At 34.1% G+C, this 15,583-nt stretch overlaps 1 protein-coding gene across 1 annotated transcript in view; it reads right to left on the reverse strand.

Annotated features, from left to right (window-relative positions):
- Positions 1-2,623: 2,623 nt before the first annotated feature.
- Positions 2,624-15,583, reverse strand: part of LOC132550083 (melatonin receptor type 1B-like) — a 29,451-nt gene continuing 16,491 nt past the window's right edge. Inside the window, exons 2-4 of the mRNA XM_060214094.1 lie at positions 13,163-13,280; positions 6,046-6,166; positions 2,624-5,643 (exon numbers count right to left, since the gene is read on the reverse strand). Of these exons, the coding sequence (XP_060070077.1) occupies positions 4,896-5,643; positions 6,046-6,166; positions 13,163-13,280 (987 nt within the window). The 3' untranslated portion in view covers positions 2,624-4,895. The remainder of the gene's footprint in view (positions 5,644-6,045; positions 6,167-13,162; positions 13,281-15,583) is intronic.

The raw sequence follows: 15,583 nt of genomic DNA on the forward strand, positions 1-15,583 counted from the left end.
TTTTCTGAACCACCCCCTTTCATGTTTTGCCTTTTTTGTTTTTTTATTTTGTTTTTTCCTTACTTGACACTGCAACCATTTTGTTGCCATGACAAATAGAGGACAGTATATACGATATAAACGTTATAAGTGATAAAATGACTATTGTTTACATAAAACACCGGAACATTTCATCTGTAAAGTCAATACTTTATTGTATAATTATAACGAATGAGACATACTAAACAAAAGACAGATAATAAATTATCACAAGATTAGAAATAACATATGATGGATTGTACACACATAGCAATACTAGTAAGGAGTGGGTGATAAACATAAACAGAACAGGCATTTGATCCTTCTTCATTACTGGTCTTACGATCAAAGTATTCACCACCTAAACAACAGACGTGTTACAACCGGTGCTATTAAAATATTAGAAATGCTTCAACTTGAAAAATGGTAGCATAATAGATAAGAAACATAACTTCTCTAGTGATAATTCTATATAGACGTAACTTTTCATCAGAAAAAATACTTTCATCACCAAAACAATATGCTTCGTTTACTCCTCTCCTGGTTTGCGTATCTGACCCGTAAACAAATTACTGTATTGGTTTACGTCTCCAACTCGTAAACAACATACTGTATTGGTTTTTACGTATCTAACTCGTAAACAACATACTGTATTGGTTTTCACGTATCTAACTCGTAAACAACATACTGTTTTGGTTTTTACGTACCTATCTCGTAAACAATATACTGTGTTGTTTTTGGTCTCCAACTCGTAAACAACATACTGCATTGGTTTACGTATCTAACTCGTAAACAACATACTGTATTGGTTTGCGTCCCCAACTAGTAAACAACATACTGTCTTGGTTTACGTATCTAACTCGTAAACAACATATTGCGTTGGTTTACGTCTCCAACTCGTTAACAACATATTGCGTTGGTTTACGTCTCCAACTCGTTAACAACATACTGTATTGGTTTACATATCTAACTGGTAAACAACATATCGATTTACTTAATCATTTTGTGCAATGCCTCGGCTTTTCACTCCAGACTCGTACTCGTGACAAATGTGTATCGCATGACCCTAAACATCTCGTTTTATACATGTATTACTGTGACAGCGAATTCTTAACTTAAAAGTTTTAAATGATATCAAAAATTGTCACATAACACTGATCGAGTTCGTATTATGCTAAATGTTTCCCAACAACCAAATATAAATAAGATGATAAAAAAGTCTGTCAGATTCATACCTACATTATCACAAAATGATAACAGCAGATTTATGATGCAAGTGTTCTACTGTTTATATAATGACAACTCATTGATTACGTAAATAAACGATTCACTGTTAATCACAGAACTGTGGCAGATATGTCAGTGAACTGACGTGTAAGCGTTTAATGGGAAGTTGGTTAAGTATCTATGGCTTAAGATATCACAATAATTAAAAAAATATGTTTAGGGACTAATTCATTTCCAGATTGTATTTGATTTAAGTTCGGTTATTATTCATGGACAAATGGTAAATGTCAATATATGAAAATCGAAATATGACAATGGCATTGCGAACCGATGTGTGATATTTATATTGTAATTGAAACTATCTAAATGCTGTAACATGCATGTATATACTTTGAATATGACATTAGTACAACGGCTTTATCAAAACTGAAACTACAGGAATCCCATAAGGATACAGGACGGAAAGCTAGCTGGAATCATTTTGATTGGTGGAATTGATTATCGTAAAGACAGGTTTCATATATCTGTATGACGTGACATAATGTTCACGCTTCTTCTTCTGTTTGTAATTACTATTGATGATTTGTGAAAGGCAACCACATACAGTATTTGTAAAGTCTTATACGATACTCCTGTAGATGATTCTTATCGACCTCTGTTTCATATGCCTCTAATTTCTGTTTTATATTCATCATTTGTATTTAAATTCTCACTGTTTACAATTTGTATTTAGTTTCCCACTGTTTATAGTATGTTTTAAGTTTCTCGCTGTTTATAGTCTGTTTTAAGCTTCTCACTGTTCAAAGTCTGTTTTAAGTTTATCGCTGTTTAAAGCCTGTTTAAAGTTTCTCACTGTTAAAAGTCTGTCTAAAGTTTCTCACTGTTTATAGTCTGTATTTAATTTCTCACTGTTTATAGTCTGTATTTAGTTTCTCACTGTTTATAGTCTGTATTTAGTTTCCCACTGTTTATAGTCTGTATTTAGTTTCTCACGGTTTATAGTCTGTATTTAGTTTCTCACTGTTTATAGTCTGTATTTACTTTCTCACTGTTTATAGTCTGTATTTAGTTTCTTACTGTTTATGGTCTGTATTTAGTTTCTCACTGTTTATAGTCTGTATTTAGTTTCTTACTGTTTATGGTCTGTATTTAGTTTCTCACTGTTTATGGTCTGTATTTAGTTTCTCACTGTTTATGGTCTGTATTTAGTTTCTCACTGTTTATAGTCTGTATTTAGTTTCTCACTGTTTATAGTCTGTATTTAGTTTCTCACTGTTTATAGTCTGTATTTAGTTTCTCACTGTTTATAGTCTGTATTTAGTTTCTCACTGTTTATAGCCTGTATTTAGTTTCTCACTGTTTATAGCCTGTATTTAGTTTCTCACTGTTTATAGACTGTATTTATAGTTTCTCACTGTTTATAGCCTGTATTTAGTTTCTCACTGTTTATTGTCTGTATCTAGTTTCTCACTGTTTATAGCCTATATTTAGTTTCTCACTGTTTATAGTCTGTATTTAGTTTCCCACTGTTTACAGTCTGTATTTAGTTTCTCACTGTTTATAGTCTGTATTTAGTTTCTCACTGTTTATGGTCTGTATTTAGTTTCTCACTGTTTATAGTCTGTATTTAGTTTCTCACTGTTTATAGTCTGTATTTAGTTTCTCACTGTTTATAGTCTGTATTTAGTTTCTCACTGTTTATAGTCTGTATTTAGTTGCCACTGTTTATAGTCTGTATTTAGTTTCTCACTGTTTATGGTCTGTATTTAGTTTCTCACTGTTTATAGTCTGTATTTACTTTCCCACTGTTTATAGTCTGTATTTAGTTTCTCACTGTTTATAGTCTGTATTTAGTTTCTCACTGTTTATAGCCTGTATTTAGTTTCTCACTGTTTATAGCCTGTATTTAGTTTCTCACTGTTTATAGCCTGTATTTTTAGTTTCTCACTGTTTATAGCCTGTATTTAGTTTCTCACTGTTTATAGTCTGTATTTACTTTCTCACTGTTTAGAGTCTGTATTTAGTTTCCCACTGTTTATAGTCTGTATTTAGTTTCCCACTGTTTATAGTCTGTATTTAGTTTCTCACTGTTTATAGTCTGTATTTACTTTCCCACTGTTTATAGTCTGTATTTAGTTTGTCACTGTTTATAGCCTGTATATAGTTTCCCACTGTTTATAGTCTGTATTTAGTTTCTCACTGTTTATAGTCTGTATTTAGTTTCTCACTGTTTATAGTCTGTATTTAGTTTCCCACTGTTTATAGTCTGTATTTAGTTTCCCACTGTTTATAGTCTGTATTTAGTTTCCCACTGTTTATAGCCTGTATTTAGTTTCCCACTGTTTATAGCCTGTATTTAGTTTCCCACTGTTTATAGTCTGTATTTAGTTTCCCACTGTTTATAGTCTGTATTTAGTTTCCCACTGTTTATAGTCTGTATTTAGTTTCCCATTGTTTATAGCCTGTATTTAGTTTCCCACTGTTTATAGCCTGTATTTAGTTACTCACTGTTTATAGTCTGTATTTACTTTCTCACTGTTTCTAGTCTGTATATAGTTTCTCACTGTTGTTATTTTCTAGTTGACAGTTTTTAGTCCGTTTCTAACTCATACTTTATTGTGCATATTTAGTTTTATAGCATTTATCTATTTTCTTATTTCCTGTGTTTTATTTTTATTCAGTTTCCGACTGACCATTTATAATCGATATTTAGTTTCTGAGTGACTTTTTATATTCTGTATCTATTTTCTGACTTTATATTTATAATATACGAGTTTCTGCGGGACTACACTTTGCCTAGGACGGACTTACATGACGACGTACTTTTGTTTAACATTTAGTCAGAATTGTGGTGTTGAATGTCATGTTATAGTACTGGTCTTCTCTACTGGGTAAGACAACATGTTATAATTGTAAAACTAAAATTGTTTTTCTTAGAAATCGCCCAGAACGCAAAACTTCTGAAAATTTGTGACAATACAGGGTGCTTTCAGTATGAAACATAGAAAAATGCTGAAGAAGTTCGTAGAGTTTGAGGCATTTGTTACCGTAATTTTGTTCTAGGATCACCGGAGCTCATCATTGAGGTTATATATAGTACTTACAATTTAACACGTGTAATCCTTATATAACATCATTTGGTAAACCCGTTATGTTGAAATACATGTTTCATAATAGCATCGAGTTGTATAATGAAGGATGAAACAACATTTAGTAAAAATCAGAGGTATCACAGAGTTATCACATTTGTAGTGAAAACCGGGGGGAATTATCTCCCCTGGTTATCACCACTGACGCAAGGTGACGTTGCCACATGGAGATCTCGTGGAGCTTCTGCGACAGTTTGGCGCGAATTCATCCGACAGCTCTCTCTTGAATCTTGATCATCGAACTGCACAGTTTACCAGATGTGAGTAGTATCACTGTACCATTTGTTGGCTGGGAGCTGGGAGCCATCGTATAGGTTCCTGTGTGAATACACACACGGGGTATTTCTACACATTGTAAAGAAATAACTAATATGGAAGCTTTTCACATCGAAATGAACCTTATCACACAGAACATGGATAATCATGGTTATACGTCCCTATGTGCCATTACAGCTTGTGTAAATGCTCCCTTCCATGATGAGTAGGTCAGTATAGCAATGTTCAGCGTTTGACGAGTCTTGGTGACGATTGATACTTGGACTGTTGAGTCCCTAGGGAGACACCACTATTGTCGTCCGAACTGTTTTTAAGGTATGCAGGCAAGCCACTCTTTGTTGAATTAAAAACATGCGAGCTAATGCCACTCTTTTTGAAACACCGTGTATTAAATATACAGCAGATAAACTCTATGTATCCGCGTCGGAATCGACGGTTCGTGCTGGCGTACAAAACACTGTTCAGGGCACTATTAGAATGACCAATTACAAGCAAAATGACGTAAAGAAGACGAGGCGCCTCATCCAACCTGTCAAATAACACCAGAAGATCATACGGTGTCCAGCAAATTAAAAACACTACAACAACAATAAAAAATGTCCGCACCATTCGCATATCCTCTTCCCTCCTCGTATTAAGCACTGCTTCATTGTTACATGAAATCCGAGAAAATGCCTTTCGGAGCTGTTTGCGGTTTTTCTGAACGTATTTGTAGATGAGTAAATAGCAGACGAAGACTTGTATGAAAGGAACCCAGTAGATGGCGCCACTGAGAAATAGAACGTATGATAAGTGACCTTTTCGGTCGAATGAACATCCCATAGTTTGAAAGTCGTAGGCGTGTCCGCCCCAGCCCAGATAACTTGGCATATCAATCAAAAGGACCAGGATCCATAGAAACAGACACATAATGGGCGTGGTCCATTTGTTGTATATCCGGTGATAGTACTTGTTACGACACACGAAGATGTACCTGGATTCATACATAAACAGAATAAGTACAGTTTGTAGAAACACCTAATTACATTGTATCAAGGTGATACTGCCGAGGTCACTGATCATCATAATAAAGCCAAACAAAGTTGACTTGAAGATATTTGCTTGTCTGAATTCTTCGATATGTGTTTATCATTTGAGTTCTATCATCACACCAAGTTCAATACTATCATAGTTTTAGGAAGATGACTGGCGTGTCATCAGAACGGTCAAATCCGATGACGGTAATGTCGCTAAGTTATTAAAATTCTATATTTTACAAAAACTTGTTTTTATTTAAATTAAAATGCTTTATATACAATGTATCATTTACAATTGCAAGGAAACAAACAGTAAATATCTGTGTAATTAAACAATAATTCATAATAATTCCACTCACCTGTTCAGTGCAATGGCCGCTAGGGTCATCATGGAGCACGCGCAACTAGAGACACAGATTGTTGCGACCGCGTGACACATTGATTCAAAGTTTAGGAAATGTTCCGGACCAATTACAATTCCTGAAAATTAAAAAGGAAAACTAAGATATCTTGACGCTGCTTCGATCTATGCCAGAAACGTTTTACAGTAGGCATGAAACTAGTTTAATTAACATTAGAACGTGAAATGATTGAATGATCATGATGGAATTTTCAAAAACATAAAAATAAATATCTTCAGTATTTCTTCTAGTTCAACGCCGTTGGACAATAACATCTCTGGAATCCCGAAGGGAACATTATTAAGTAATGTAAGTTTATCAATCGATTAATTCAAACTTCAATTTCTCTTCACCTACTTATCATTTTAAGTTCATTAAGCACCAGAACCCGAGAGTGGAGCATTTGAATTTAAGATATTACAAATCTATTACCGACATGAAGGTACAATATTTTGCGTCCTTGAACTGAACTCGGAAAACTAAGTTATTTCGGACAAACCCAAACGTTTGACTATGAAAAGTTTTGGTAAATATTTTATTTAGAAAGTTAAAACATGTTTTTAAAAGCATATCGCTTGCCATTCAATAAAACTGGATGTATTGGGCAACCATTCAAAAATATACCATAACATTGATCTGGCATTGTTTAATATGTGTTACAAATCGGTGATATAGAATTCACACAAAGGAAAACCACCTCCAACTATGTGTATGTATCCATACTTTCAAGCATATTAAAAGTGGAAAGCCTCATACAGTCCTTGTTGCGATCAGCAGCAATAAAGATTTGTGTCCCGTCGAGGCTATGTTAGGCTACCTCAAATTACGAGGTCCCAAATCAGGGGTCTTATTCATGAATAGCCTTGGTATACCGTTACAACGGAAATATTTTGATGATGTCACTAAGAACAGTCTGCATGTGGCTGGGCTTGATAGTTCACGCTACAAGGGGCATAGCTTCAGGATAGGAGGGGCGACCTTAGCTGCATATAGGGGAATGTCAGATTCACCAATTCGTATGTTATGCAGGTGGCATTCTAATGCCTTTAAAATGTACATTCGTACACCTGCTTATCTAACTGAAGACTAAGCATTAATTAGAATTAGAACACCTCCTACTACTTGTACCTCTCTGTTTTGTAGCGGAGGTCACATCATGGAGAGTTGCATGGAGTTATCTGGTGATAGGGTTGTTAGGTTCCACTAAACAGGCTGGTGTCCAGGACACCGGTACATGTACCTCTCCTTTTAAATGCGGGGGTCTCTTAAGGGAGAGTTGCATGTGGGTCTTGCTGTTAAAGTGTTACTTAGGGTATTATATTTTCTATGCTTGTGCTATTTAATTTAGTTCAGCAGTACTTCACACAAATGCTTTACCAGGATTGTGCACACATTTTTGTGTAGGTGTAGTTTCGCTCACCTTTGCTCTAAATATGTTATTATGAAATTTGTATATGTACATGTTTATTAAACTAGGTTGAAAATAAACGGCTTCTCTATTCTAACAAAGAGTATGCCAAGATTTTACAGCCAATTTGATTGTTCGGTATTCTTTTCATGACATTAAGAGCAAACAGAGCTCGAGGTATGGATCATTTCTTTTATACTTTAGCAGGACAAAAATATACCATAACATTGATCTTGCATTGTTTAATATGTGATATCGTAATTTAACCGAAATTTTCTGTTTAATCACCGTTGCTAAAATCTTTCCAAACATTATATATGAATAAATACATATAAAAGATAAACACAACAGATTAAGAGAAAAGAAAACGACAAAAGAAAGAAAACAAAAGAAGGAAAGATAGAATTAAAGAGAAATACATGGAAAATAGGTAAGACTTATAATTTTCTTTATTTCTGTACAAAAATCATCAATTTGGTTTTAAATATCATCATTGTATGCCAAGAAGAAACGACACAAATATTTCACATCAGAATGAAAAGTTTCCACAAAAAAGGTTATCTGCAACAACAAACGCATCCGTTTATGTTGTGTGTAGAAAACTACCATGCCTTTCGTGCTTTTTAATGTCTTGAACCAAAATGTTCTAAAAAATATTTTAAGCAATATTATTAATTAAATGAAAACACAGTGTGAAGACGATACAGAGAGAATGAACAAAATAAAAAATATACAAGGCTTAAATAGATACATGTCTCTATGACAACACGTTGCAAATTCCTATACCAAGCTTAAGTGAGACCCACACCTACGCTTCAAGTAATTAAACACAGGTTTGTCTTCTATGTCTCGTTTCTATCGAAATTTTCTGTAAACTGGCGATTTAGTTACTAGACACTGTTATTCCAAACCAAGCCTCTATCACATCCATCCAGGCTGTTTCCTGTCTCATCTACACACACAGACACATCTAAAATGTGTTCTTCTCTCTAGGGGGCGACATCGGTCGGATATTAATCCGTTATCGAGAATGACGGATGTGCAAAAAAGTAGTTATGTCGGAAATGATGTGTGGTCCCGCAGAGTAATAATGATATTACACTGTACTAAATCGTTAAAGTGCGCAAGCGTCATTTCATCACAGCTGCAAAACTTATCTCTCCAAGGGATACCCGGCATTTCTGTCAATTCCCGACAGTGCATGGTAATTAATTAACAATGCCAGTTCATTTATTTTATAACGAGATTCCTATTTTATGTATAATATCTAGAATGATGTCACTAACGAGAAAACAACAGCTATGTTTATTATCAACCGACAACCCCCCCCCCCCCACACACACACACCCACACACCCACATACTTCCCCCTCCCCGCCAAAAACAAATCCAAGCAAACAAGCAACTGTAAACTAAGTTAGTACCAACTAAGACAAGAAAGCAGCATACTTATTTAGTTTTTGCAAAGGTACAAAGCAAAAATATGTATATTATGGTTTTACATATTTCAGTGTTTTTTGCTCGGAATAAATTCCAGTCAATATAGATGAAGTTAAACGCTATCGATTCACTAAATGGTTAAATCCACTTATCTTCGTGTCTTTGACTTACAACAACATGTCATTATAAACCTTAGCTTCATCACATGATCATGATGACGTAATGATTGGATATAATGCTAACAACATTGAATCGACCACATACTCTTGATACAGATAAGATGGCATTTTATTTACAATGGTAATCCTTAACAGAACACAGAACTGTACGAGAAGGTGCCATCCATGTTAGCCACAAACTGTATCTATAATGTTTAAGAGTTTTGTGTATTTTTGAAATGGTTTTTGAGAATGTTCTGTAGTCGTAGAAGTTTTGTTTACTAAACATGTCATTTAAATTTTCAGATTGTGTATAATTTTCATACAATTACAGTGCAGTGATTCATTTTAAAAAATGGGTCTATATAGATTTCCTTCATTTCACTTTTAATGCTAATCTATTAATAAAGAGTACCAAGGTGACGCTGTATGGATTATTGGTTTTATCAATCCTCTTTCTGAACTTTACACCTTTGTGTCTCTATTCATTGTATTCACAGCACCTGCCTAACAGCTTGATACAAAACCTATTTTGTTGAGTCGAAACGTTGACACACCAAATATCGCAACGTGTTGTAATTTTCTAATGTACGAGATTATTACGTTGAGTTTATTTAAGTTGATATTGTAAATATGTTCCTGTGGTACTGTTAACAATACTAGGTATATCTCGTATTAATGGCTTTTTGATTATTGTGGATTGATTGTGCTCTGATAAACTCACGAGGCGATCCTTGTAATGATGTGCACTATAGTGGACACACAGTAGACACGAGATGTTATTACTAAGTGTGTCTTATCTTTTATTGACTACTGAGCTTTGATTTTGATCCAAATTACTGCATTGCGATACCGTACTCCCACAAGGCATGAACAAATCAGACATGTTCGTGTCCAGCACTATTAAGTCCGATTATACAAGTATAAACATGTTTTATGTCTTCATAATTATTTCGTTAGAGAAAGAGAGAGAGAAAAAAAGAAACAATACCAGCAATATTATATTGTGGAAGCAAGATGAATAATCCAGAAAGGAGATAATCCGATTGATTAGAATTACTTTAAAATAAAACTAGTTATGAAAATGCTTTGTTTAAAAAAATGTCCGAGAATGAAAATTCATTGCTCATGTATCTTCGATATCGATTTATTTGAGTTTCGGCTTCGACTACAATGATATATGTTGTGAGAGAATGTTGACAGAGATAATTTATGTTTTACACAGAGATATAACATATGTTGTCTATCGTATTTCTAGAGTATGATATTTTTATCGTGAACATAGTTCTCTCTGGCTGTGTATAACGTTATTTTTATCAATTTACACTTGCTTGGCCTTTTTTAACGTCACCTATTATGTTAAAACTATTTTATAACATAAGACTTTAAAATCTTCAATATTCATTTAAACAATTTCGGGAAAACTTTCAAGTTAATAAGTTTTTAAAATTTAGAATATGTTAATATGTTTGTTCGCCTTTTAACGACTGATAAATTTCTCGCGCAGTTGAATAAAATGTCAACAGGTGCAATAAAAGATTCATGTGCCTTTTAAAATTAATGAAATTAACAGCTGCTGCGTCAGGAACTCGTTAGAGAGTATTAACCTCTTTATGCTATGCTGAGAATATTCTCCATCACACCCACATCAAGGTAGTTAAGGTTGTAAGATGACTGCTTGTATAGATGAAATAACCTTTATATAGGTGATATGTGCTGTTGTGAAATCGTGTAAGAATTCAATACATGCTAACGGTATGTACATGTTCATATCATCGTTACATTAAAACTGTTCATATTTCTACAGGCGCCTATTTACCAGGTACGTCCCGTTAGCTGCCAATTTTTTTTTACTTTGTTCGAAGTTGAAAATATACTCCACCAACTTCCAGTCTGTTAAACAACATGATCAAGGCTCTGACAAATTACCGCTACTTGGCTCAGTTCCGCAGTACAGTAATGTTTTCTAACTTGAAAGATGAAACGTGTTTTCCAGTCAAACGTTTTCAACCGAGTTTTCATAATGGTGCAGTTTCAATATCAAACCTCTCTCCTCCAATATGCGTCAGTGTTTGTTACTGTAAATTCCCATTTTGAGATTACATTTGTCTATTTCAATAGTTTTGATAAGATGTGATATTTGTATATCTCAATTATACACAATGACGCTCTGCACAATCGAAATTACAACGTCAGGGTAACATTAAAAAGACGTCGTTTGATATGAGAACTTAAGATCTAGATTCAATGATAACGGAAAACTATTTGTTTACAACCATGGAAGAATGTTTCTTTTTCACTAGGTACCAAGTGAAGATGTTTCAATGCGGTCGAAACATGAGCTTCAATAGTACTCATGCAAAAATTCTTCACAAAAGCTACAGCTCTCTTGACAATATGACAACTTTTGAGAAACTTCAAATGTTCAGTGTGACTTTTAAATTTCACCTATAAGATAAAATGTTGATGTGACCTGCTGTAACCGAAGTAATATGAACCATTTTTTGAAACGAGAACAAAAACATGTAGAAACGAGGTAGAGGTTATTTAACGATGAACTCATGAATATCGTAATTTTACTAGATCATGCTGACAGTGTGATTACAACAATATATTGTGTTTAGCCAATATAATTCTTTATTTGTTAACAACGTGATAATACGGTCTAGTTTGAGTGCTGTACTTGTGAATGTGTGTGTATTTAGTATTGCTGTTACTGAAAACCCGCTCTTCTGTGCTCTGTTTTATTCGTGAACTTCTGGGAAACCAATATTAACTGGGTATCAAATTATACGCCACGAGTCCCAATCACAATATGGTTCATGTTAATATAATTAATTAAAACCCATATCAATGTAGGATATAATGGAGATTTAACACAGTGTTCCAGTCGCCTACTTAATAACACAACTGTTATATGCAATTATTCTGATCTCTAACATTCATGTAAAAGATTTAAATCATGAATCTAATGGCTGTGCAAGTATTCTCAGAATGAGATGCCGGAAACCCTTTCGAAGTAAATCGGGTGGAAACTCACATTACAAGAAATAAATATACAATGCGTGTAATTTCATACTGTTTTTTTCGAATCCAGCTGCTTTTTCATAAAGATTCTTTATCGTTTTATTAATATATTTTTTAATTCTTTTTTTTCAACTCCAAAATTGTTTGCTGAGAAGGTACAGTGAAATCATAAGAGTGAACTAGAAGTCAACGACATTTTGAAATTTCATTTTAACTTCAATAATGATTGAAAGAAAATATGATTTTTAATATTCGATATTTCGATAATTTGTCGGTTATACTGGATACAAGGAATTGCAGACTACATATTGAAGTTATCAGTGACATTCTTTGTTCAGAACAAACGATGCGATTCTTTGTCTGGTCCTATGTTTACTGAGAAATAAGAGCGTAACGATTTAATGATGTAAACACACCCTCTCTCATGTGTCATGTTTATTGCCTTTAGGAGGAAAGGAAAACCAATTCATACGTCAAAATACCTTTTCTAAAAATGCCTCGTAAAAATAAAGGAAAGAGAAAAATTTCAATAAGAAAGGAAATGTTTGTAATATACAGGCAATGATGAAATCTATTTTCCTCCGTGATGTGATGTGTTCTAAATTATTTTTTAGGAATAGCACATCATCTAACGAAGATAAATAACTTGTTATGATATGATAGATTAAGGTCAAATAGCAACAGGGGTACTTATATTAGATTATTAAATTAGAACAGGGTCACGCAGCGAGTACATTTGGAAAACGTTATCAGAGATAAATTGGATGGGAGGGAAGGGTGTGTCTAAAATCGCCAATTGAAATGGAAATCAAAGTTCGCACTGTTGGTTAAAAGTATTTTGTCAAAGGTTGAATTGGTCGGCAAACCAGAGCCAATGCTGATGCAGCCACTGTATTTTTAGTAACATATAATAAAGCCTCCCCCCTCTCGACGTGGACAAAAGACGGACGGAATCGTAAGGTTTCCTTAGAACTTTAGAAAGTAAATTGAAATATAATTAATTTGTGGGCTTTTTTTCCATTATTCGATCCCGTGATACTCACCAACTATATTATAGGGCAGCACAATTGACACGACAATAAGATCTGCGATTGCTAGGTTGACAATGAAGACATTTCCGGTAGTTCGGAGTCTCCGATGCACACAGACGGCTCCTATGACCTGTAAAAATGAAAATTATACCCGATTCAGTATACAAATTCTTGTCGCTCATCACAACATTAACATTGTTTTGATATAAGTTATATGTTAAGAATAGTTAAAGTGACATATATATATATATCACGGTAAAACAATTGTCTTATTATGACATATATATATATATATCAACAAAGACGTCTGGTTTTTGCTGAAATATGCACATAAAGACATTAATTGATACTTTATAAAAAGGGAACCCTTATCTGTTGAGCAACAGTCTGGATATGTTATTCTTTGCGTCATATATGATAATGCATGCATAAAACACCGTCGCTTGTAAACAAAAATGGCTGCCCGCCTGAATCGGTAGGCGATTAATGCTACTCATGTGTTCGTGTTTACAAAATTAACTGCCGCGTTTTCAAAACTCTCGCGTGACGTTAACAGTGGTAAGTTTTAGAGAGGTTTCCCGAACAAAAGAAATGGTCAAGCTGGACATACAACACATACAATCAATAACAAACTGAATGTTTATACCATGGTGTCTCTTTAACACATTTATATATTTATAAACTTCACATTGATCCTAATAGGCATCTCATAGAACTTGTGATATTAAAGTGTCTTCTAGATTTGTTTTCGGCCATAAATCGTCGAGACCAGAGATATATTGTAATATGTATACCCGTAGGTATACCGATTGACTTGATAACAATCATTGCACTCTTAAATATGTCATCGGTACCCTGACATTGACAAAACTTCAAGAATTCGCGACAGGAGTGATAAATAGGGGTGGTGCCAATCAGAGCATGACACATGATAGATATAGAGACTTACTTGTGAGTCAAAATCATCTTACAGAGTGAAAACTCTATAAATAACTGAGACTTTTTATTTGAAGGAAGATTTGTGTCGTTGTAACCTATATTTTCATGATCAGCCTCGATATACTTTAAGTATTATTAGATATATGTATACATGCTTTGTCATTGGATGATTTTCTTGTTATGTTATCAGTTATGTTTAGGGTCAGCGTCTATAAATACTATAAGATAGATTGACCTGTCAAAGATACAAGCCTTTATCTTTTCTGTTCACATATACGGAAATAATGATGCTGAGGTTAGGAGCTTGTGTTAAAAAACCAACATGTTAAACAATCTGAATTAGTAAAAATTCAACAAAATGAAGATTTACACTGGGACCCCTGATATGATAGAATATGACCAGGTAAACAATCTCGTACCAATACATATACGTTAGATGTTTGTTTCATCTATATTAGCTTTTTTCATGGCCCTTTATTATCACTGGCAAGTCCTAGACAGACGAAAAATCTATGTGCTGCAGTTTTGTTCCTTCTTTGGCTATACTGTACCTAATTCTAAACTTGTATTAAATGAACTATTGTCATGTGTCTTTTGTACGATTCGATAGAACTTGTATCAGTTTCACATTAAATTTTTTATTTCTTTGATATGTGGAACCAATTCCTCTTCTAAAGTCGTGACAGACAGACAGACAGACATACAGACAAAACTACTATGTCAGAAAGTCTGGAAACGTTTTGGTTTTTCTTGCACTAGTTCAAAGAAAGTCAAATTAGATCATATCCTACACCTTTGTATTTGTCCTCAAAATCCTCAAACGAAACATTTACATTCAATTATTCAGCACAGTGTCCGTATTCGTGGAATTTTTCGTTTTACGATTAAACCAAACTTTTGTACCTAAAAGATGTATATACCATTGAAGTCATGAGTCGGACTCAGCCTCTCTTTATTGATTTAGTTTTCATTTTTGCGATTTTAATCTCCGTTCCCTAAAAACGCAAATATTAGAACTCAAAAATGAATATTGTGCAGTATCCTAGTTGTCCCGTGAAACCCATTACATGGACACATAAGTTGCTTTAAGAACAAGGACCGTACACGATATCGGTATTACCATGATCATATAAATAAGGTGTACCCACTTTAGTCTCCTCGTAAGTTCATGCACATGTTATGAAATCTGCTGACTTCGTAAACTAGACGATGCAGAACTACCTTAGAGCTTAGATCGCGGCCCTTAAACGAACTTAAAGCACGCATGTAGATATGGAACATGGACGACTGAGCAGATACACGATTATAACATCTTGACATCATCATACTATATTCAGTTTTGAATATCATACAGATGCTATCGGATTGAATCATACACGCACAGACAGGAAATAACTCTGCCTCTTTTATCACACTTATCACTATCATTTTGCACCTATCAGACTTTTCTCCTGATGCCGAACTGCATACCATCTTCAAAAATATAAGTAATAT

This window comes from Ylistrum balloti, unplaced genomic scaffold (assembly GCF_031769215.1).
Source record: "Ylistrum balloti isolate Yb309-2 unplaced genomic scaffold, AGI_CSIRO_Ybal_v1 Utg370104, whole genome shotgun sequence".
Lineage (NCBI taxonomy): Eukaryota > Metazoa > Mollusca > Bivalvia > Pectinida > Pectinidae > Ylistrum > Ylistrum balloti.